Consider the following 24,563-nt stretch of genomic DNA (forward strand, 5'->3'; position numbering starts at 1 on the left):
CATTTTCTTCAGTGATTTAAAAAGTATTATTCAATTCTTGGGTTTCAGAAGACTGACAGAGTGGGTCTGTTACATGCAAAAATGTTAAGAACCTGTGCTCTAGGGTAGTAAAAGAGTGGTTTCAAATGTATAACCCTGCAATCTAGAATTAGTCCAAGTCAATAAGTATTTCTTTAGTGCTTATTATGTGTTAATTGCTGAGGATACAAAGAAATGCAAAAATAGCCCCTACCTGCAAGGAAATAAGCTTCTGATGGAGGTGCCAACATACAAACAACTATGTACATGCAAAATATAATGGGGTAAATTGGAGCTATTTTCAGAGGGAGGTCACTAGCGTTAGGGGAGATCAAAAAATGTTTCTTGTAGAAGATGAGATATTTACTGGGCTTGAAGAAAGTCAGGGAAGGCAAGAAGCAGAGGTGAGGAAGGAGGGCATTCCAGGCATGAGGGACAGTGAAAATGTCCAGGGTTGGTCTTCAGTGAGAGTCAGCTATGAGGCCAGTGTCACTGGATTGTGAAGTATGTGGAGGGGAGGGGAATAAAGTATAAGAAAATTTTAGAAGTGTGTGTAGGGGAGGCAGGTTATGAAGGACTTTGAATGTGTAAGAAAAGAATTTGTATTTGATCTTGGTGATAATAGGGAGCCACTGGAGTTTATTGAATAGGGGCAGTGCATGAGGATATGACCAGGCCATTGTTTCCTCAAGATCACATTGATAGCTCAGTAGAATAGAAAGACACTCAAGGCAGAGAGGACAGCTAAAAAGCTATAGTCTAAGCATGATACATACACTAGGTCGGTGGCAACGTCAGAGGAGAGGAAAGTGTGTACTAATGTTGCAAAGGTAGAATCCACAAGAGAGGAACAGATTGAATATGGAGAGGGGAATGAGAGAAATTAAGAGGATGATTCTTAGGTTGTGAGCTTAGCTATTGGAAGGATATTCATACCCCCAACAGTAAAAGGAAAATTAGGAAGAGGGGAGAGCTTGGGAGTAAACATGAGGAGGTCAGTTTTGGCCGAGTTTAAAGTGTCTATAGGATATCCAGTTGGCAGTTGGAGATGCTAGACAAGGATCAGAAATGTCAATTAGTCAAGCACTTATTAGGCACCTACTATGTGCCAGAACTGTCCTAAGCACTGGGATACAAAGAAAGGTATAAAAGGTTGTCCTTGCTTAAGGAGCTCACGATTGAAAGAATACAACTGTACAAGTACAATATAGACAGGATAAATTGGAGATAATAAACAAGGGATAACATTAAGGAGGACTGGAAAAAGCTTCATCTAGAATGTCAGATTTTAGCTATGCCTTGATAGAAGCTAGGGAGGACAGGAGACATAGATGAAGAGGGAGAGAGTTTTAGGCATGTGGGACAGTTAGTGAAAATTCCCAGAGTTGAGAAATGGCAGGTCTTTAGGAGTTAACAGCAGAAAAACCAGTATCACTGGATTACTGTGGATAATCAAAGTGGACCAAGACTAGAAAGGTAAGATTTCAGAATTTAGGAGGTTTGAAAATGAAACCAGATTTTATTTTTGATCCTGGTGATGTTAGAGAGCCTTTCCAGTTTATTGAATGGAGTTGGGAGATTGTGACTTGCACTTTTTAGAAAGATCAGTTTGATATCTGAAGGGATGTACTACAGTGGGTAGAGACTTCAATCAGGGAGACCAATCAAAACCTGGTTGCAATAGTCTGGTAGGCATCAGGTGATGAGGACCTACACCAGTGATGGAAGTATGAGAGAAAAGAAGGAGGAATATATGGGAAAAGTTACTAAGGTACAATCAACATGAATTGGCTACTAATTGGATATGGATCATGACAGAGGGTAAAGAGTTGCAGATGACAACAAAGTTTCAAGCCTGGGTAACTGGGAGGATGTTAGTATCCTAAATAGTGATTAGAAAATGAAGAAGAGGGATGGGTTTATGGGAGGAAGGAGGAAGAAATAATGAGTTCAATTTTGGACACATTGAGTTTAAGATATCTACAGAATATTCAATTTGAAATGTCCAGGTGTGAGACTGGAGGCCAGACAGATTAGGGCTGGATAAGAAGAAATAAGTGTCATCAGCAAAGAGGTAATAATTGAGTTTATTGGAACTGATAAGATACTAAGTGAAATAGTACAGAGGGAGAAGAGTGCCTAGGGAAATCGTGGTTAGCAGGTGAAGATGAAGATTCAACAAAGGAAACTGAGAAGGAATAATTCAATAGGTAGGTGGAAAGGAAAGTATCAAGGAGAAGGATAGCATTGATAGTTGTGAGGCTACAGAGGTCAGGAAGGATGAGAATTGAGAAAAAGCCATAAAATTTGGGAATTAAGAGATTATTAGTAACTTTAAAGAAAGCAGTTTGACTTCAGTGATGAGGTTGGATGTTAGACTGAAGAGTTAAAACAAAAAAAAGGTGGAAGACTGATTGCAGATGGCTTTTTCAGAAATTTAGTCATGAAGGGGTGTGGATCAAGTGAGGTTTTTTTTTTTTCAGGATGGGGGAGATTTGAGAGTGTAGGCAGCAGGGAAGCAGCTAGAATACAAGGAGAGACTGAAGATTAGTAAGGAGATGGGGATGATGGAGGTGGCATTCTGTGGAAGACAGGATGAAATTTGGTTACTTATGCATATAGAAGGGTTTTCCCTGGCAAGGAAAAGGGTTACCTTCTCAGGAAAAGCAGTCTTTCTGACATATTTACATTCTTAAAGTTTTAAAAAATTCACCTTTAGGCATGTTAAATAATACCTATAATTTTGTGTGTGTGTGTGTGTGTGTGTGTATGTGTGTGTGTGTCTTTTTGGTCACCAGGGCAAAATTATTAGAAAGTGAAGCAATGAATGAGAACCTTCGACGTAACCTGACAAGAGCTACAGCAAGATCACCATATTTCAGTGGATCATCAGCTTTCTCTCCTTCTATACTTTCCTCAGAGAAAGAAACCATTGAAATTATAGATATGGCTAAAAAAGATTTAGAAAAACTGAAAAGGAAAGAAAAAAAGAAGAAGAAAAGGTATTGTTTTTCTTAAGTATATTTTTATTTGCATTCAAGATATAGTAAATATAGCCTTCTGTATATGTAAAATAATGTTTTAATGTAATTGAAATTAGAACAATTAAATTGATTTTGTTTATTCTTACAATTATATTTTTACATGTAGGGAAATTATTTTAGATAAATTATCATGTTATCTGTTTTATTGATCCTGAAAGAGTGAATTTATAATTATGGGAATCCTTTCTATCTATAGAATTAGCTACTCTTGTTTTAATCATCTTGCAAATGTAATCATCTTGCATTAAACAAAGCATATATCAGTGCACTTGAATATTTTCAGTTTTAAAATTTATTTCTAATTTTTTTATGCATTTAAGTAGACTCACACACACCCTTAAATTTTTTGTAGATGTATTTATCTAAAGGATAAACTGATTCTTCCAAATATTGTTTAATGTCATTTGGTCTTTTAAATGTTCTGAGAAAAGTTTCTGATTTGTTTTCAGTAGGTCTTTCTATTATTGTCGTTTTCTTTTTTAAAAAATTCTTCCAACAAAGAATGTGTCCAATCCATATTCTTCCCTTGGTGAAAATGATCTCTTTTGCCAACAGTTCATGTATTTTCATGAGAAGCACAGTATTTTAAAAAATTGGTTGGACAAAGCAAGAAGAGGAAAATGAAAATTTTTCTTTGTGCTTGAATGTTTATCAGCTAAATATTTACAAATTTTCTGTGTTTATTCTTTATTCATAAAACTGCCAGTCTATTATATAAACCTGCTGAGTATATTTTTATACATTATTGTGCCAAACAAACCTCCAATTCTTCAGTGTTATATTTGACTTGGTGTTTATTTGACATTTTTGCTTAATTTATATAAATTAGGTTATTCAGGCAATGGGTATTTAAACAAAATTATTAGAAATTTTAATTCTACCACTTAGATCTGTTGTGTGCTATGAATTGAAAAGGAACCATCAGAATAATTAGCACAAGTTGTTGCACAGCTTTCATTAGGAAGCATTGTAGATGAAATTATGTACTTAAGATATAAACATCTTAAAAGATGTTCATCATAGATGATTGTGGCAGTATAAGGGATGATACATTATAATTAGTTACTCATTTATGAAGTATAATTACAAATAAAGTAGCGATTACAATATTTATTAAGACTAATGTTAGTCTTTGAAAGATCCAGAACAGGGAACATGACAAATCTTTGCTATCATAAGTTAGAAAGTCAAATGTTATAATTTAATTTTACTGAGATCTAGATGATCACAAAAAATTGCACAGTATAGTGTAAATTTTAAATGCATTTTCATTTGGTGGATTGAGAGCAGGATGTTACCTATCCCTATAACATAAATTGGATACAAATAGTTTTCTTAGGAAATATAAATAAATGCCATAGATAATTCAGTTAATAAAACAACTTTTATTTAATCCCTCTAGAGTATCATGATACTAAAGTAATAATGGAGGAAATGGGACATACTTTGAAACAGAAGTCATGCCCTCTCTTCCTAGATTATACATCCCCAGTTCCTTTGAATCATTGTATTGTATGATTCCAAGTATCCTTACCATCCCTGTCACCCTCTTGGATATGCTTTAACTTGATAATGTATTTCTTAAAATGTGGTACTTATACAAAATACAAAATTCTAGGTGTGGTCTGATGTGCAGGCACCAATTGTAGATGACTTTCTTAATGAGTTTAGATGTGAAGGGGAGGCAAAAAATATGGGAGGAATGGATGATGAGAGTAAGGTTCATTCATTCTTTCTTATCTCCTACCTCTTTCCCCTGTAAATCTTCCTTTTTTGCCTCTTTTATGTGAGATAATTTACCCCATTTTACCTCTCTCTTTCTCCTTCTCCTAGTTCATTCTTTTCTCACCTCTTAATTTTATTTTTTAGATATTATCCATTCTTATTCAACTCACTCTTTGCTCTGTGTGTGTATATATTTATGTATGTGTGTACCCTCCAACTACCCTAATACAGAGAAAAGTCTCATGAGTTACAAAATTATGTTTCCATGTACAAATGTGAATGCTTCAACTTTAATAAGTCCCTTATGGTTTCTCTTTCCTGTTTACCTTTTCATGCTTCTCTTGAGTCTTGTATTTGAAAGTCAAATTTTCTATTCAGCTCTGGTCTTTTCTTCCAGGAGCAGAGCAAAATAGTTCATTGTGATTGATTACTGCTCCTAGCATCCCATTTTTCTGACAGGGGAGACCCAAGGAGTTGCTTTTGGTCATTGAAATAGAAATTTTCCTGATGACTGTCTGATCACGCAACAGCTAATGTTGGTCTTCTACATTCTGGACATCTTCCATTTGATGGATGTCATGTAAGCCCAGGTTTTCTACCAGTACTGCATCTAGCAGGTGGCTGTGGGGCTACAGGACCAACTTAGAATGTCTGTAAGTCTCCCTCTTTGCCCCTGAGGGACTGGAGTCCAGCCTCAAGAGGTGCTGGAGAAGGACTGGCCTTGTGTGGTTGCTCAGGCCAGCTGGGTCCTGGTTTTGCCAGCTGGGCTAGGCCTGTTGCTGGCTGGTTGCCAGAGCAGGCTGGTGCAGGGGGTTGATGGAGACTATGTCACTCAAGTGGAAGTACGGGTCAGCAGACTGAGAATAGAGTAAGTGATGGTAGGACAGTGGGAGGTAAGGTGGCTGGAACTTGGAAGCTCCTGAATGTGAAAGTGGTGGGGCTGCTGAACTATAGATGTGTTGACTGACTGCCAGGAGGTGAGTGAGGTGAGGATTCCCATTGCTGTACCCATCATGCCTATCTTGCCAGTCGAGTCTCTCCAGCAGAGCCATTCAGCCTCCCAGTGGGGAGTCGAACTCCTGTAGCAGCTGCCACTTTAACTGGTTGACCTGCCATTGTCTTATAAAATTTAATGGGACACTGAGATTTAAATGATCTGTCTATGGTCCCACAGGTGGTGTGTGTCAGATGGACAACTTAAATCCAAGGTTTCTACTCACAATGTAATGTACAACCTGTACAAGTCTTTATTATTTACATAACGTATATTTTGTACATATTTTTATAATGTGTATATATGTGCTATTTTTTTATAATGTTAAATCAATCCAGTAACCTTTTTTAAGCTCTTTCACTGTACTAAGCATTGTTCATACAAAGAAAGACAGAAGACAGTCCCTGTTCTCAAGGAGAAGAAATAGGCCTGAGGAACGACCTTTGGTTTTGTCAATTAAGAAATCAGGGTAATTTTGGAGAGAAATTTTTAGTTGAATGATGCAGTCAGAAACTGAATCTCTAGGATTGGAGAACAAATGAAAAGTGTAGGAGTTTGGCTGGAAGAGGAAGGAACAGTCAAGTGATGTGAACAAAGAGTTCTCTCTAAAGAAGAACAGCAAACTGTTAACTAAATGAAAGAATCTTACAAATCAGTAACAATGTTCAAGAAAAATGCAAATCAAAACAAATCTGAGCTTCCACCTCACACCCATCATTATTAACAACAATGGCAAAAAGCAGTCAATATTCTTACAGAAATTTGTAGAAAGACAGATACATCAATTAATGCATTGTTAATTGGACTGAATTAGTACAACTGATGAGGATTGGAAAGGTACAGGAACCCCACGACTGGAGTTCCCAGGATGGACTGAAAGAATTCATGGACTCAAGCATTCTTGAAGTCAAGATGGTAAAGAGTGATTACGCTTTTCAGCAGGCAAGAGTTCTCAGGGAATCTGAGGTTTGAATGGGGTACAGGTAAAGTTTATATAGGATATTCTATAGTAAAATATGTGTAAAATATGCTGGCTAGGTGATTCAGGGTGGTATTAGGGAGTGGTTAAGGATTGGTTAATTCTTAAAAAAACAAGCACTACTGTGCAAATATTTTACCCAGAGATCATTGAGAAATAGCCCAAGGCGAGTCTCTATGTAGAAGTGTGGTTTTAAGACTGAAACATCACTTAGTCAACCAGTGGTCAGGGCTGACTGAGAAATATCCAGACTGCTCCCTTCAATGTCTTGTTAGACAAAATAAATGTAAGGGAGTATACCCATGGCTAAGTCTAGGATACATTATGATTGGTCAGTGAGTAGCAAATATCTTTATGAGCCAGTACACAATCAGTTCAGTCAGTACACAGCTGGTTCAAACTAATAAATTCTATAGGTACATCTGGATACTGTGTCAGCAAGAGAGATCTAGGGCAGGCTGTTCATGGCTAGGGAGAAACTACCTGGGACAGTGTTTCGAGGTTAGAGAGAAATGGGATTTTTAGAGAGAAATGGGATTTTAGGATTGGAGTATAAGCACAGGCATCCATCACAACCATTAGTGAGAGCTATTAAGAATTAAACAAATCAAGTGGATGAATGTTCATGCATTTGTTCCAAGGCTGTTAGTTACCATTAGAATCAGGTAAGAGGTCCTTGACAAAAAGAGCGACTCCAAATAGACCAAAATTTTTATAGTAGCAGTTTTTGTCATAGCAAAAAATTGGAAGTAGATGCCCATTAGTTAGTGAATGGCTAGATAAATCATGGCACATGAGTGTCATGGAATATTATTGTGATCTAAGAAACAATGAATATGATGAATGTAGAGAAGCATGAAAAACACTTTATGAACTCCTGTGAAGTGAATGGAACCAGGGAAACAATATACACAATTACAACAACAATGGAAATGGAAAGAACTACCACGAGAAAACAGTGGAAAATAAAAGTACAAAACAATAAAGAAACAGCCCCCCCAAAAAGAAATAAGAAACCACCTTCCTCTCCTTTGCAGAGGATGTAAAGAGGATTTGAAACACAATGTTGAGCGCAGAGCATAACATGTCAGATTTTTTTCCGTGTATTGGTAGGTTTTGTGGAACTTTTTTCCCTAAATTCTTTGTTATAAGCGATTACTCTTTGAAAAGGGGGAAGGAGAAGAATACAAGGATAAATCTAAGCAACAAAAGAGATCAGCAGTTATCTGTTTTGTAAAAAAGAAATAAAATAGACACTTTTGATTAAATAAAATTAAGGAGCTTTTATATAAAATCAGTGTAGCTAGGATAATAGAAAAAATCAAGTAAAGAAAAATCTTTGCATCTAACAGTTCTGATAAAGTCAGATATTAAAATTTTATATAGTGATATAATAAAAAAAGAATATATATTATACCTATCTATCTAAAGATAAAATATAATATGGGTAATTAACACATTAATACTTACATAGTGGTATGTGAATTACTTGACCAAAAGTAAAATAATTCAATTTATTGATGTACGTATCCTCCTTTTGCTGTAATCACTTGTTTTGTATCATTTGGCATTGAGTTACTAAGCTTCATATAACAGCTTTTAATTTATCATGAAATCATACATCATATTAGATAAATAGTACACTTTTGATGAACTGTTCATTTTTCCAAGTATAGCCTTGAATGTAGGCAACAGGTTTTTAGTGGGGTTTAAATCAAGTGAGTTTCCAGCCACTGAAGGATATTTATGTCTTGAATAAATTTCCTAACCATTCATGACATGTGGCATGCTACAGAATCATGCTATGATACTCTTGTGTCCATTTGGAAATTTGTATAATTCTGCTTTTATCAGTGTATCAATATATTTTTCATTCGTCATGATGAAGTAAAGTAAGTTTTATCAGTAAAGATTCTCCTTTCCTAGTTTTCAGTACTTAAATCTTTGCATTGTCTTATCATAACAGGTTTGTTTTTTTTTTTTTTTATCATATCAATGGTTAGCTATGATCTATTTGTTTTTTTAACTCAACTTTGACTTCTCTTTCAACTGTGATACAACTTACACTGCATTGTAGAGCAATCAGTAATAATCCCTCTAGCAGGTCCTTTTAAAGGTCTTTGTTTATTCTCTCAGAATTATTTAAACTGTTTCATAGCAATAATTTGTTGTTGACATTTTTTGTTTTTGACTGCACTTTGCATTTTAGTGCACATGATTCTGTTACATTGTAGGTCTGAATGATCCTTCACATCAAATAGCTGTTACAGTAATTCTGACAATCAATGGCCAAAGTTAGGTGTGCTTAGTTAGTCATTAGAGTCAGTACCAGTACATATATGATCAATACTGTTTAAAAAGTGAGACTATCAAAATTATTACTTGTCACAGGTAATTCCCATGCCACTCTGTATGAACATTATTGGTGTGATCAAAAATATGAACTTTTCAAAAGAAGATTTATAAACATTCATGTGAAAGACCGCTCCAATTTTGTATAATGTATAATTTTGAATACACATTCACATAGATGTGAATAAAATATTTGTATACATACCTACATGCATATAATATGTGAAAGTAATTAGATTAAGTTTGAAGGTTGAAAGTCCTCTGCATAAATCACAAGTTACTTTGTAATAATGTTCATTCCATCTACTAATTTTAGTGTAGAAATTCAATTTAACTTGTACGTTTCGTTGTTCTTTTGATAATTGTCACTATAACACTTATTTAGGCCGCAGGAATTTATGAACACTGGATTCCTTATTGGTATGAAATTCAAATATAAATATTTTCATTATGTAAATATATTTAATGTGTAAACCAAATAGGTTTGCAGACATTTTGAATATCTAATTTAAATGCTCTTCCAGTATATGAATTTTTTGTTAAATTCATCTGCAAACAGTACTTTGGTTGTTAGTGGTAAAGACTTGAAATTAATTCTTTCCACTACTGATCTTACTTTCATTTTTTTATTCACTAAACTGTGCTTTCTTATAGCTGAAATTATTCTTTGTGGTTCCTTTTCAATGATGGATATACACTTCTTCTTAAAGCAGTGGCTAAAATATTTATAAAACAGAATTGAAACAAGCAAAAAAATAAACACATGCACTTTTGGAATGAAAGTCAGAAGACTTTGCTTTGGGCCTGCTTTGCCAATGTCTTTCCCCACTACTTCACCTCTCTATATGTTAAGTAATGATGGTACTTTAAAAGTGTTTAGAATATATGGTGTTATATTAGAGTATAACAACAGGTCTTTATTTTTTGTCCATCACAGAAATATTTGTTTTTAGTATAACTAAATAGCTGAGCATTCATATATTAAATATTCAGCATGTTATTTAGGATATTAGTCATATTTTTGTAACTTCTCCTTCTACACTTTTACATTAAAAAATGCCTATTTTAGTATAGCACTGTTTCCCATCTCATCACTTCCATTGCTTTTGATTTGTCCTTTTGTTTGTTAGTTTCTAACAAGTAATGAAATGTCTACCCTAAAGTCTTTAATTGACCATTATGAGTTATAATTATAAAATACAATTTTAATTTTTTGACTGATTTCATAGTAAACATATCCATTTGACCATAATGTTGTATGATTAGCAATTTTAAGTGTGCATTTTCTTTAGATTTTACATTTATGTGTAGTTTATCAAAATGTATTAAAATAGAAAGCTATTAATTCAGTATTAGCTCTCTTTTTGCTTTGGTATAAGTGCATTGCTTTTTGAACTTCAAGACCTTTTTCAAATGGCCTTTGTGTTTCTATCAAAAGATCTTTTAAGAAGGCATTATAGGAAGAAGGCACAGTTTTTGGGGAAAGATGGGAAAAGAACCAGCTAAAATAAGTATTGTTTTCAATAACTGCTAAGCATAAACTTATAAGTAGCTACTATAAATTTTATTGACTTTGTTATTTTCTGCTTACTCTTTATTCATGCAAAATGTATTGCCTTTTTACTGTGTATTGTCCTTTGATAATATCTTTTAAAACTTATTTTAAGTCCTCAAGCTCATGTTTCATTTTTACCTTCTTGTCACTTTCACTTTTTACTGTCTGATTTGTCCTTCATTGGCTTGGCTTTCCAATACTGTACTTCGTGCTTTTGAAGGCTTCAGAAACTTGAGGAAAGAAATCAAGAAGAAAAAAGGTTGGAATATTTCCCAGGTTTTAAAAATTAAAATGTTATTTCAGTATTTAGTTGCAATTCACACACACAACATTTATCATTAGATTGATTGATGTAGATCAAATTATCAGGAATGATAATAAACTTTTTTAATTTCCTAAAAGTAAAAAACAAAACAACTCAATCACTTAAATGAGGCAACCTCATACATTAGACTAGACCACTGTAAGTGGGATGACTTAGCATTAATTTAAGGAGTGCTGGAAACAATCCAACAATGAACTGTCTTAATCTACCACTTAAAAAAGAGATTTAATATCATTAAGAAACTGGTGAATAGCCTGGAAATTAATAAAGTAGATGAGAAATTTATCTTTTATTGTGGAACATAATAAACCATCAGTGGTCTTTTTTTCTCTGATACAGTACTACTATGGAAAAGGCATAATAAGCCCTTGATTCAAGAAACTTTGGTTCAAGTCCCATCTATGACGTGTCTGTATGACAAGGGCAAGTCATTTAACTTCTTTGGATCTCAGTTTCCTCAACCATAAAGTGAAAGTCTTGTATTAGATGACTTCTGAGGTCTCTTCCAGTTCTAGATTATCTCTTTCCTTAAATAGTCCATCTAAACTTAGTAAGGAAAATGTCATTAAAATAGTTTTTAAGAAAAGGAAAAGCTGAAGCTTGTAAATGGGAGGAAATTTTTAAAAGAGATTCTTAAAATTGAAATTAAAATGTAATTTTGTTTTGTAGCTTGTTTTCCTTCTAAAATCACTTCTAATACATTTGCAGTTTAAGGAAGTAATGTTAAGAAGTAACTATGCTTTGCATAAACTAATACTGTGTAACAATTAACAAGATTAATGTAAATTAATAAAAATATCTGATTAATTGCTTCAGTATAGTAATTCTTTATTAATTTGAACTTCCTAGCTGCCTACTCTATATTCTAGGATGCAAGGAGTATGTTTAAACACAACTTTAATGCTTCAGGTTAATTTTCGATTACAAATTGGCTCATTAACATTTAATACTCCACATCTCATACACTAGAATAATGTAGTATAAACTTGGCTTTGAAAAGCAAACTCTTAAAAGTGACATGTAAAGGTAAATTAAAATAATTTAATAATTTAGGACTGCTGATTTTTCTGTTATAAAATTTGGCAAGATTGATTTAGAATTTTAATGAAATTTGTGCCATTTGGCTATAATTTCTATTTGGTGTTAGTTTAAAATGAACATGAAATTATTCTTCAACAGGGGGACAAATGTAGACCCAAGTTTCCCTTAGGAGACAGAGCAATCCATAAAATGCATGAAAGGCAATATGATATAGGAAAAATTGAATTTAAGTCCCATATTGTCACAGACTTGCAGGGTGACCCAAGGAAAATCATTTAATTTCTCAGTGCCCTCAGGCAATTCTTTAATATTATTAGTTTCAGAATTCTTGCTGTTATACTTTGGTAGAAGGAGATTCCCTTTCTGTATAGGTACAGGTAAACAAAAAAATTCCAAGCAGAAAGACCTTTTCCTTGTTTCACAAAATCAGATTTAGTGGGGAGTATTACAACCAATTTAAGAGAATCAGCTCTAAGGAAAAAATTATGGGCTACTTTCAGAGAATACTGGCACTAAGAATTGTGTTCTTGAGAAAAGGGGATTGCTAGACTGAGTTGTAAAAGAGTGAAATAGAAGAAGTGGTGGCTGGACAATTGAATGATAACTTGAAGCTTGTTAGTTAAGATAAATGAAGAAGGTAGAAGTAGAGAAAAAGGAAGATTAGATTAGTGAGGACCAGAGGGAAATATTATATTCAAGGAAGTATCAAAGAGAGAATGTAAGACCATGCGATTTCTTATTTCCCCCATTGCTATCTGTTATCCCTTTGTTCCAAGTGTCAAATATCGATTTGCTACCAGTGGCATGCTGCTAGGTGATGACATTTAACTTGGTATTTAAGTAAATGAGTTTACCTTCCTTTTCAGAGTTTACAAGTGGGATTCTATGATGGTGAAAAATCAGCAGTTCCAATACACTGAATCACTAAGAGAAGAGAAGCATTCAGTATATTGCACACATAATTTTCCCCCCAAAAGTCCTCTCTGAGTGGCATCTGTTTTGCTTTGCATGATGGTGATATGATAACAGTTATTCAGTCTGCTCAATTTATTTATTCCCTCCTCTTTTGTCAGAATATAATTTTATTGGTATCACCTTCATTTCTTTCTCCTGACAGAATCGTGCTTTCTTCCATGCCAGTTTTTGCATGATTCTCTGTTATCATCTTCCATATTTGCAGACTACTTTAAGGTTCCTTCTTCTGCTCACCATCGTCATCGCCCTGAAATGTAGGAAATATTTGAGTCCTTGTTATCTGTTTAAACAAGATGTGTGGGTGTCCAAGGATGCACACATACACATTTACTTTATTTTTAATACAAAATTTCTGTAATAATACATGCTTGCCTTTATAATACATACATAAATATTATGTATATATATATATATATATATATGTACACACACACACACATATATGTATATATAAAAAGTACATAATATACCCAGGTGATTATTTCATTTATGAAAAAGAAATATGAAAATAGAACATCCTCGTTATACATTAGACTTACGTTTTTAGTGTTTCACAAAAGCTATAATACCACTGGGAATTCTTTGAAGGGAGGGGCTAACCTAGTTTGAATGGACATAGGAAATCCATGAACAAGTGAAGGCTTCATTGAATTTCATTCTCATTCTTTCCCCAAAGGATACATATACTGATTGCTTCCCTTGACATAAGAAAAAGTTTCTAATTTACTTTTATAGGCTACTTTTAACTCTAATGTTGCTTTTCCAATTTGCATTGCCGCCACAAATGTATTCCTTTCTTGTTTTCTTTGCCTTCAGAATTGTTAATACTTTAAAATAAAATAAAAAGGTTCAGTTCACACATTATTTTCTACTTAAATTTTTTTTTATTAACTTGTTTTTGGTAAAAGCAACAACAGTAGATTTTAAGTTTTTATTTATCAAATACTTCAAGGATTTTATATCTTAAAATTATATTTTAAGCTAAACATTAAAAATAAATCTGTATTTGAGGGAAAACTTTAGGAAACATTAGAATATCTAAAAAATATCTACAAAACTCTTGTGAAGCTATTCTTGTATAGTGCTTCACTTATTACAAGGAGATTTTTATATTGGATGTTTCATTGTTAATGTCTTCTTAGAGTATTCTTTTAATTCTTAGGATTTTAGAATGTCTTTTCAGCTTTTTAAATACAATCTTTGGTCAAAGCTCATTAAAATTTCTGTCCTGGGCAAGTCACTTGACCTTTCAGGAGCTCAATTTCCTCATCTCTAAAATGAAAGACATTAGATTTAATGTCTGTAAGGTTACTTCTAGCTCTAAATATATGATCCTGTGAAACAGTCATTTTGTTTAAATGTTTTATCTTGGTAAATTCTGCAACTAATTAACATACATATGAATTCCCTTCTTCACATCCTAAGGCTATGTCTCCATTTACCTAGAAGAGTCATTATTTGTTGCATTATCTGGAGTTTGAAGGAGCCTCTGGTCATCTAAAAGCCCCAGTATTAAAGTTCAGCACTGGATTAGCCCAAATGAACACTTATCTGAAATGACTGTCTGTCTATACTTAGATTGGTTCTGGTCCTTGATAATTAAAGAGGAAAACATTCAACTGGTTGATAAGTTTTATAGGAAGCCACCATATTCCAAATAATGATATAATAGATATTTTGGTCATAGCAAAAGGAGAAACAGTAGTCCAGTGCTATGGACGTGGCTAAAGCAAGAAGTTCTTGCCTTGTGGCTCTGAGAAAACTGGTCTCTTGTGTAAGTTTGGCCGGTGGGGGCACACTCATCAAGGCACAATTGAGCTTGGTTTTTATGTTCCACTTGAGCAATCAATGGAGACACAAACTCTCCTTATTTTTTTAAACTGTGATATGTATATATTATATATGCATATGTATATATACATTGCACATGCATATATTAACATGTATATTTTAGATTTCTTTTTAAAGACAAATTCTTGGGGAAGCAGGGGAGAAAAGATAGTGCTCATTTAAATTAGCAAATTAGAGCTATGTCAATTCTTAACTGTGTCATCACTCTCATGCTTCAGGGCAAAATCTCCTCCTCTGTTCTTGAAATGATATGTTTTCCTATGAATGAGAACTGAATGACTGGTGTTTTCCATCTTCCTCTGAAGCATAAGACATTGCAGTGTGTAACCTAATCATCTGATCTGTTATGAGACTATGTTCTTATAAATAGTTGTAGAGTATTATTTTGAAAATAGATGAAAGTGGAAGCAAATCAATAACGTCTTTAATATTATATCTGTGTGTTTCTCGTAGTGTTGTTAAAGAGGAAACTACAGACACTGAACAGGAGAAGAAAGAAGAAAGGGGCATTTCAGAAAGAGAAAATAATGAAATAGAAGTAGTAAGTATGAAAGAATGAATTTTAATTTTTTTTTTTTTGTAATTCCTAGCACCTATTTTTAAACATATTTTGAAAATGAGTCTAAGTGGCACACTGGTGTAAATTGTTGCTTTGATTATAAGCATATTAAAAAATTTTATCTTTTTATTAGCTTGATATAGTAGTATATCTTGGATTCTGTCATTGAGGAAATAGATTGACTGGTTTGTGAAGTACAATACTGGGATGGTTTTAGGTACACGTTTTTTTCAGGGGGAAAATGGTCTTATACATCATTATTATTTAAAATCTTTTAGTCATTTTGAGATTTTTGAAAAAATGCAATTTTTTATTTGCCATTTTCATAGAACTAATCTTTTTTTCTTTAAGCAATACCTTTTTCTGAGGAAACCAAAATTTTTGCCAGTAGTAATTTTCCATGACATTTTACCTCATAGGAAGAAAACCAAGAAGCAAGTGAACATGAGGAAGATGAAGAAGATGAAGAAGAGGAGGAGGATAACATTGAAGGTGGTGAAAGCTCTGATGAATCTGATTCTGAGTCAGATGAAAAAGGTACCTGTCCTCTCTATCCTTTAATACCTAAAATATATTTGGGGAACTTACCCAACTTCTGTTAAACTTTTGTTTTCTCATTTCCACAAAAGCAGCTTTTATGATTGCTTGACACATATATTCCATATTGTCCCTGAAAAAGTTATTCTACTGTTGAATTTAGTTATTGTTTGATTTTCTTTCATTCTTCAAACAGGCCATGTTTTATGTATCAAACTAATGCAGTGCTTCATATGTTCAATGCCAGTAGTTTCAGGTCTACCCTGAAATTTTCTTGCTTTTATTTGATTGCCTTATGCCCAGGATCATCTTTTGGTCGCAATCTGAATGTTTTTATTTGCCTTTTTTTTTTTTTTAAATAAATAGCCAATTATCAGGAAGACTTAGCACATATTACTTGTGAAATTGCAATAAAACAAAAGTTGATTGATGAATTAGAAAACAGCCAGAGAAGACTACAGACACTGAAAAAGCAATATGAAGAAAAACTAATGATGTTACAACATAAAATTCGGGACACTCAGCTGGAAAGAGACCAGGTGCTACAAAACTTAGGTAAGAATTATACTGTAAGTAAACGTTCACAGATCATTGTCAATTTTATCTTTACATTTCTTTTAATGGAAGAAAGAAAATAACAAAATGAGAAGCTGGATAAAAATAATTAATTGGTTTTATTATGCTTAATAGTCATAACTTGATTTTTTTTCCAGGCTGGTGGACTTTAAGGACCCTATAATTACTTTCAGACTATTTACTGCTGTTTAATTAATTTTCCTTTAATGTCTTGATTTACATTTATATTTTTTTCTAAAATTAAAAAATTAGCATGTGTAGTGGGATGGGAACAAACATTTATTAAGCACCTGCTGTATGTCAGCATTGTGCTAAGAACTTTAAAAATATTATCTCTTTTGACCCTCACAATCCAGAATGTGAGTGCTATTTTTAATCCTCATTTTAAAGGTGAGAAAACTGAAGCAGACAGAAGTTAAGTGACTTACCCAGGATCTCACAGTTAGTAAGTGTTAGAAGCCAGATTTGAATTCAAATTTTCCCAACTCCAGGCCCAGCATTCTATTTACTGCCCCATCTAACTCCCTTTAAGAAGAGAGACAACCTTGCCTATTAGAATCTTACTTGTCTATTAGAAAATATTCTGTGGTGGGTAATTATTCTCTTTATAAAGTCCTGATTTTTGAATAGATGAAGTCAAAACTCACAACTCATATAGATAGGGAGATGATAGAAATAGATTAGATAGAAAGAAAGAGATCACCAGAGAGATAGGAAGGGAGGAACATTTATTCAAAACTTATGTGCCAGGTATTCTGCTGAGTATTGAGGATACAAAGACAAAGCAAGCAAACAAGACAGGATCTACCCCCAAGGACCTTCTATTTCAATGAGGAGAAACAAGGCTTAATGGACGGCTGAAAGGGAAGATAGAATGACATGGTGTAGAGAATGCCAGAAACTGACATGGAGTCCTGGTTCTGGACAAAATAAGACTAAAGCTCACCTGTTAAAACTCAGACAGAGATGAAGATGGTCACTACAAAGTATGATGAGGAGTTTGCCAGGGAGTGTCACATTAAGACAATTCAAATATCTTTGGGCTTTTTAGGCTCTGTGGAATCTTGCTCAGAAGAAAAGGCAAAAAAGGTTAGATCTGAGTATGAGAAAAAGCTTCAGACCATGAACAAAGAGCTACAGCGACTCCAAACAGCTCAAAAAGAACATGCACGTTTGCTGAAAAATCAATCTCAATATGAAAAGCAATTGAAGAAATTACAGCAGGATGTGATGGAAATGAAAAAAACAAAGGTATTGAATTTTGTTTCTAAGAGACTTTGGTGTTTGGAATGCCTGTCACGTGGAATTCGAAGACAGTAAGCTATATTTGTTCAGCTAAGTGATTTTCAGTTTTGCAAATACACTTGCCCCTATAGTTGTGAAGAAACAGTTTCTTCTAGGCTGTTTTCATCTTTACTCTTGTCCTGTGAAGAAGCTGAAATTCTATTGAAATTCTGTTATTTTGTCCCTTTAAATTGCCAGTTATGCATTCTCTAAATTTTGAAATGCTTGTATATCTCAGTCATAACTTGTTCTGTTGACTGCTTCACTTTTAAGATAACACAGCACTTCATTTCCTAAAAATACCAAAATAAGCTGTTGAAGCATGATCAATATACTTGTATGTATAACTGTTAATTGACAAATTTAAGTTTGAGACCTGAGAACATGGAATTTTGAAAGATAAAATACAAGATTTTTCACAAAAATATCTTAGAATCCTGCTTCTACATTTTGTACCAACACACTCTCCTCCAACTGAAACCAACTAATCATTTAAAATTCGCAAATTTTAAAAATTGCAAATGCTTCCTGTGAAGTAAACTACATACAGTACATATAGTCTTTCTTGTGATTCTGAGATACTTATCTCTATGTAGGTACGCCTAATGAAACAAATGAAAGAAGAACAAGAAAAAGCCAGAATGACAGAATCTAGAAGAAACAGAGAGATTGCACAACTTAAAAAGGATCAGCGCAAACGAGATGTGAGTCTAAAGATTTTGGCTCTCCCAGAATTTAGCCCCGCCATAAATATTCTGTTTATTGTAGACACAGAAATCATTTTTTAAGTTGTTAGAAGGACGTTCCTTGGATAGATATGGAAATTTATGAAGAGAAGAATTAAAATTAACCTTACTATTCAAGTATTTGGCAGTTTTTATATATATATATATCTTTCTTTCTTTCTTTCTTTCTTTCTATCTGTCTGTTGATCTAATTATAGGAAGAATAGTTAGAGAAACCGAGTATCTCTAGGTAATAGTAAAGATTTAAATATTACATTTATCCAGGATCATTTGTCCACAGTTTGACAGGACTTCAGAGACCATCTAGTCTTAACACCACCATTTTAGAGATGAAGAAACTGAGACCCAGGGAGGGTAGATGTCTTGCCCAAAGTCACACAAAAAGTAAGCTGTTTCTGTTGTCAGCCATTCTATACAGAACTTCGTGGAGCTTCAAGAAAGCTACTTACCTGAAAAGAATTTCTGACTGGACATTTTTTTCTCTCTCTTTGTTGACCTCTCCATTAGCAGGAAGGTATGTCAAACTTAGGTAGAAGTTGCAGAAAGGCAGATTTTAGCTCTATACAAAGGAAAATCTCCTAATAAATAGTTATTCTAGAGAGAAATGAGCTGCCTCTATGGTAATAGGTTCTAGCCTTTTAAGAGGTTTTCAAATGAGAGGGCTGTTTGATCATTTGTCAACAGGGAATTTCTGTTCAGATAATATATTGGACTAGATATGTGATTCTATGAACCATCCCTGAAGAATGCATCAACATGTAGGTAATTTCAGGGAATTAAAAAGTACCTTTGTACAGGCAGAGAGAGGTCAGGAGAGAAGGCAGTTTATTTTAGTAAAATGGTTTGTGTATTTAAAGTTCATATGTTTTGACAACTTTATTTTCTCCATCTAGACTGTCTGTTCAGATATATTCTGCAGAATAAATTCCTTCTGGTTGTTTTACAACATAGTCTTAGATAGTTTCCTGAGGTACTCAGAATTTAAGTGATTTGCCCAAGGTCACACAATCATTATGTGGGAGAGGTGGAACTTGAACCCAGAATTTCCTGAATCTGAGGCTTCCTTTCCTTGTGATGAAGTGATAGAGTGATGCAGGAGAGACAGTATTGAAATTAGATGGATTTGGAACAAAAAAATAGTCAGGAATGGTACAGTGTTAACTTGGGAGAAAGTCTCTACTTCCTTAGCATCTGTTCGTGGCCCTGTTTGATACTGTTTAATATTTTTTTCATCATCAAGTATTTATTTTTTTAATAATCCTTATTTTTTTAATGTATTTTATTTTTAGTTTTCAACATTCACTTCCACAAGATTTTGAATTCCAAGTTTTCTCCCCATCTGTCCTCTCCCTGCCACCTCAGGACAGTGTGCACCCCAACTACCCCTTTCCCCAATCTGCCTTTCCTTCTATCACCCCCCATCTTTCATCCCCTACCCCCTCTATTTTCCTATAGGGGAAGATAGATTTCTATACCTTATTGCCTGCACAGCTTGTTTTGTGGTTGCATGTGAAAACAATTTTTAACATTTATTTTTAAAGCTTTGAGTTCCACATTCTCTCCCTTCTTCCTACCCACTCTCATTGAGAAAGTAAGGAATTCAATATAGGTCATATATGTGTAGCCATGCAAAACACTTCCATAACAGTCATGTTATGAAACACCAACCACATTTCCCTCTATCCTATCCTGTGCTCTGTTTAATTCCATTCTCTCCCTTGACCTGTCCATCCGCAATAGTGTTTGCTTCTGATACTCCTTCCTCCAATCTGCCATCCCTTCTATTTCTATATTCCCTCTCCTACTCTCTTCCCTTTTGTCTTCCTTCAGGGTAAGATAGATTTGCATACCCAATTGTATGTGTGTTATTCCCTTCTTGAGCCAAATCCAATGAGTAAGGCTCACTTATTCCCTTTCAACTCCCTCCTCTTCCCCTCCATTGTAAAAGCTCTTTTTTTCCTCTTTTACACGAGATGCTTTACTGCATTTTACCTCTCCCTTTCTTTCTCCCAGTACATTCCTCTCAACACTTAATTTTTTTTTTAGGTATTCTCCTTTCATGTTCAGCTCACCCTGTACCCTCTATCTATGTGTGTGTGTGTATGTGTGTGTGTGTGTGTATCTATATCCATAGCGATATAGACATATACACACATATACATATACCTCCACATATATAGTATACACACATATACATGCATGCATATATACACATGCATACATACATATATACACACATATATGTGTGTGTGTGGATACATTCTCGCTAACTACCCTGATATTGAGAAAGGTCTCATGAGTTGCAAATATCATCTTGCTATGTAGAAATATAAACAGTTTAACTTTAATGAGTCCCTTATGGCTTCTCTTTCCTGTTTACCTTTTGATGTTTCTCTTGATTCTTGTATTCAAATGTTGTTTTCTATTCCACTTTGGTCTTTTCAGTAAGAATGCTTGCAAGTCCTCTGTTTCATTGAAATTCATTTTTTTACCTGAAGTATTAATACTCAGTTTGGTTTTAATCCTAGTTCCTTTGACCTCTGGAATATCGTATTCCAAGCCTTCCCATCCCTTAGTGTAGAAGCTGTTAAGTCCTGTGTTATCCTGATTATGTTTCCACAGTACTTGAATTGTTTCGTTCTGGCTGCTTATAATATTTTCTCCTTGACCTGGGAACTCTGGAATTTAGCTACAATATTCCCAGGTGTTTTCCTTTTGGGGTCTCTTTCAGGAGGTGATTGGTGGATTCTTACCATTTCCGTTTTACCCTCTGATTCTGGAATATCAGGGCAGTTTTCCTTGATAATTTCTTGAAAGATGATATAGAGGCCCCTTTTTTTTTTGATCATGGTTTTTGGGTAGACCAATAATTTTAAAATTATCTCTCCTGGATCTTTTTTCCAGGTCAGTTGTTTTTCCAGTGAGATATTTCACATTGTCCTCTATTTTTTCATTCTTTTGTTTTTGTTTTATAATTTCTTGATTTCTCATAGTCATTAGCTTCTATTTGCTCCATTCTAATTTTGAAGGAATTATTTTCTTCAGTGAGCTTTTGGACCTTCTTTTTCATTTGGCCAATTCTGATTTTTTAAGGTATTCTTCTCTTCATTGACTGTTTGGACCTCTTTTGCCATTTGGTTTAATCTATTTTTAAAGATATTATTTTCTTCAGCATTTCTTTGGGTCTCTTTTAGCAAGCTATTGACTCATTTTTCATGATTTTCTTGCATCGCTCTCATTTCTTTTCCCAATTTTTCCTGTATTTCTCTTACTTAATTTTCAAAATCCCTTTTGAATTCTTCCATTACCTGAGACAATTTCATATTTTTTTGGAGGCTTTGGATGTAGGAACCTTGACCTTGCTATCTTCCTCCAGTTGTATCCTTTGATCTTCCTCTGGTTTGTGCTTTGATCTTTCCTGTTGTATGAAAATACCATTTCACCAAGAAAGTAACCTTCTATAATCTTATTTTTCCTCCTTTTGGTCATTTTCCCAGCCAATTACTTGACCTCTGAGTTCCTTGCTAAGTGGAGGGTAACTGGCCCAAGTTTCAGGGACTTTGTGCAGCTGCTTTCAGAGATAACTTCAGGGACCTGTAAATTCTTAGTTCCTCCAAAGTAGTATCATCAAAGGAGAGATATTGATTCCTCCTCTGGCCTGGACTCTGTTCTGTGAGCAACCACAAGCACTCTTTTTGCCCTGGATCTGTGAGTATCCCTCTCGACAGCAAACACCAGCTCTGCCTGGCCAGTATTCCTCCTTGCCCCACGAACTCCACCCAGGACTGTGACCCAGATCAGCTGCTCAATTCCCCCACTGTCTGTAGACCAAGAGCTCCTGAAGCAGCCAGTTGCTGCACCAGTGGTTGCCAGCACCCTGGGGCTGGGACCGGACCAAGTTCCTCTCTCACCTACATGAGAGAGCTTTCCCACTGACCTTTGAAACTATCTTTGGTGTTTGTGGATTGAGACATCTGGAAACCCCACCATAGTGATCCAGCACCCCGAGGCCTGCTACAGTTCTGTCTCTGCTGGCATGGCCCACACTGGCCTGTGCTCCACTCTGAGTCCAGTGTAGCAGACTCCTCCTGCCAGCCTTCTAGATTGTCTTGGTCTGGAATTCTTTAACTGTCATTTTGTGGCTTGTGCTGTTCTAGAATTTGTTCAGTCATTTTTTTACAAGTATTTTCAGGGGTTTGTGTGTAGAGCTCAGGCAGGTCTCTACTTCTACCCCACCATCTTGGCTCCATTCTTCCCCTGCATTTAATATTTTTATCAATTACTTTGATAAAGTCACAGATAGCATATTTACATAATTTTCCAGTGACATAAAAGTGGGAAGTACATTTAGCATGTTAGATGACAATCAGGATCTTGAAAAATCCTGGCTAGAATGATGAGCCAAATTTAATGGGCTAAGTGTAAATTATTACAGTTAAGCTCAAAAGATCAATTTCACAAGTTCGAGGTGGTCCAGGTATTGCAAAATAGCAGTTCATTTGAAGTTTTGGTGGCCTGGCCTACCAGCTCTGTTTGAATCAAAGGTGTGATACAGCAGCTAGTACAGATTAAGAAAAGCATTGTGTCCAGGTCTAGAGGAGGGGAGAGACGACAGTATTTGTGAGCTCTGCTGTAATACTATATTGTACTGTGTTGCATTTTAGCAAAGAAACTACGAAGTGTACGGAGGGAGTCAGCAGAGTGGTAAATGGCCTGGTGGTTATGCTGTGTGAGGTTCGATTTAAGAAGTTGTAGGTGTTTAATCTGGAGAAGACTTATGAGGCCCATATGACTGCCAGCATTTAAAGGACCATTATGTGGAAAAAAAGTGAGACTGCAGAGGGCAGGAGCAGTTTAGTAGAAGTTGTAAAGAGACACATTTAGGCTTGATGTCAATAAATAGTTTCTCATGATTAGAGGCATCCAAAAATAGAATTAATTTCCTTTGAGGTCTGTAAGCAAAAGATGTTATATATATTGTAATGAAGATTAACATTAAGGAATGGGTTTGACTCAGTGGCATCTGAGGTCCTTTCCTAACTCCTAAAGTCTGTAGTTCTGATTCTCTACTTCAGAAACAGCAGGTTACAGTATGTTCTGGTTTTGTCACTTAATAGCCATGATACCTTGGACAAGTCAATTTCTGTGCCTCATTATCTTCATCTATAGATTAGGAATAATAATTACCTGTCCTGCCTCTCAGGACTGATAACTACTCAGTCTGAAGCTCTGTAAATTGCCTTGTAAATGTCACTTATTGAGTTCTAGATGGAAATGAGATTTTTAGCATTTAATAAAACAGAGTTTCTAACAAAAAATTTTGGTTAGTTCTTCTTAATTGAGAATTGCTTCTCAAAGAGACAGACTGGTGAATGGATAGAAAGCTAGCCTTGGAAACAGGAAGCTCCAGATTCATGTACCTTTGGTACCTACTAGCTGTGTGACTCCTCTCAGTACTCTAGGCAACAATTTACGACTATAAAATTATATAGGCGATGCTGACCTGCAGTAAAAGAGGAAATTCCCTCACTGGGTATAATCTTCACCAGTGAGATCAGAGTATTGATTGTCCTTACTTCATAATCTTATGACTTGGAGAATATGAGCTAATATGAGACTCATATTGTGAAAATAGATGAGTTGAAAGGAAAAGTGTTTTTCTGTATTCTGAGGTTTAACTCCAAGTACTCAGACTGAAAAAAATTGTAAAGTGACATATGCAGCAACTTCAGTGAGGACTCTAATAATGTATTAAATAAATTTTACAGTAACATTTACTATTTGTAACCGGACCAAGTAGTAAAATGGCACATTCAAGTACATTGTAAACAAATGATAGAAAACAACAAAAATCTTTGGAAATCACCTTTTATAAGCAAGTAAGGTCAAGTTTCATGGAAACTGAATGTCTCATGATTTCCATATTTTTTTCTGTTCCTCAAAGGTTTCAACTAACTTGTACTTGACTCGTAATGTAACTGTATAGTAAATTGGGAAGTAGT

General features: G+C 34.7%; 1 protein-coding gene and 1 long non-coding RNA gene across 11 annotated transcripts in view; one reads left to right on the forward strand and one right to left on the reverse strand.

Annotated features, from left to right (window-relative positions):
- The window catches only part of KIF21A (kinesin family member 21A), a 168,611-nt gene that overhangs the window by 87,727 nt on the left and 56,321 nt on the right, over positions 1-24,563 (forward strand). For 5 of the 9 annotated variants that reach the window (XM_072654303.1, XM_072654308.1, XM_072654309.1 and 2 more), the window contains exons 11-16: positions 2,817-3,020; positions 15,313-15,400; positions 15,838-15,955; positions 16,322-16,510; positions 17,583-17,782; positions 18,412-18,519. In XM_072654303.1, coding sequence (XP_072510404.1) covers positions 2,817-3,020; positions 15,313-15,400; positions 15,838-15,955; positions 16,322-16,510; positions 17,583-17,782; positions 18,412-18,519 — 907 coding nt within the window. Of the gene's footprint in view, positions 1-2,816; positions 3,021-10,887; positions 10,927-15,312; positions 15,401-15,837; positions 15,956-16,321; positions 16,511-17,582; positions 17,783-18,411; positions 18,520-24,563 lie in introns of all 9 variants that reach the window. The other 4 variants (XM_072654301.1, XM_072654304.1, XM_072654307.1 and 1 more) reach the window with 1 other exon arrangement.
- LOC140533915 (uncharacterized) overlaps positions 1-24,563 on the reverse strand; it is a 141,218-nt gene that overhangs the window by 5,411 nt on the left and 111,244 nt on the right. Inside the window, exons 6-7 of one of the 2 annotated variants that reach the window (XR_011977105.1) lie at positions 13,129-13,255; positions 10,806-10,897 (exon numbers count right to left, since the gene is read on the reverse strand). This is a non-coding gene — a long non-coding RNA (uncharacterized lncRNA). Of the gene's footprint in view, positions 1-10,395; positions 10,898-13,128; positions 13,256-24,563 lie in introns of those variants that run through there. The other variant, XR_011977104.1, reaches the window with a different exon arrangement.

The sequence above is a fragment of the Notamacropus eugenii genome, chromosome 3 (genome assembly GCF_028372415.1).
Source record: "Notamacropus eugenii isolate mMacEug1 chromosome 3, mMacEug1.pri_v2, whole genome shotgun sequence".
Lineage (NCBI taxonomy): Eukaryota > Metazoa > Chordata > Mammalia > Diprotodontia > Macropodidae > Notamacropus > Notamacropus eugenii.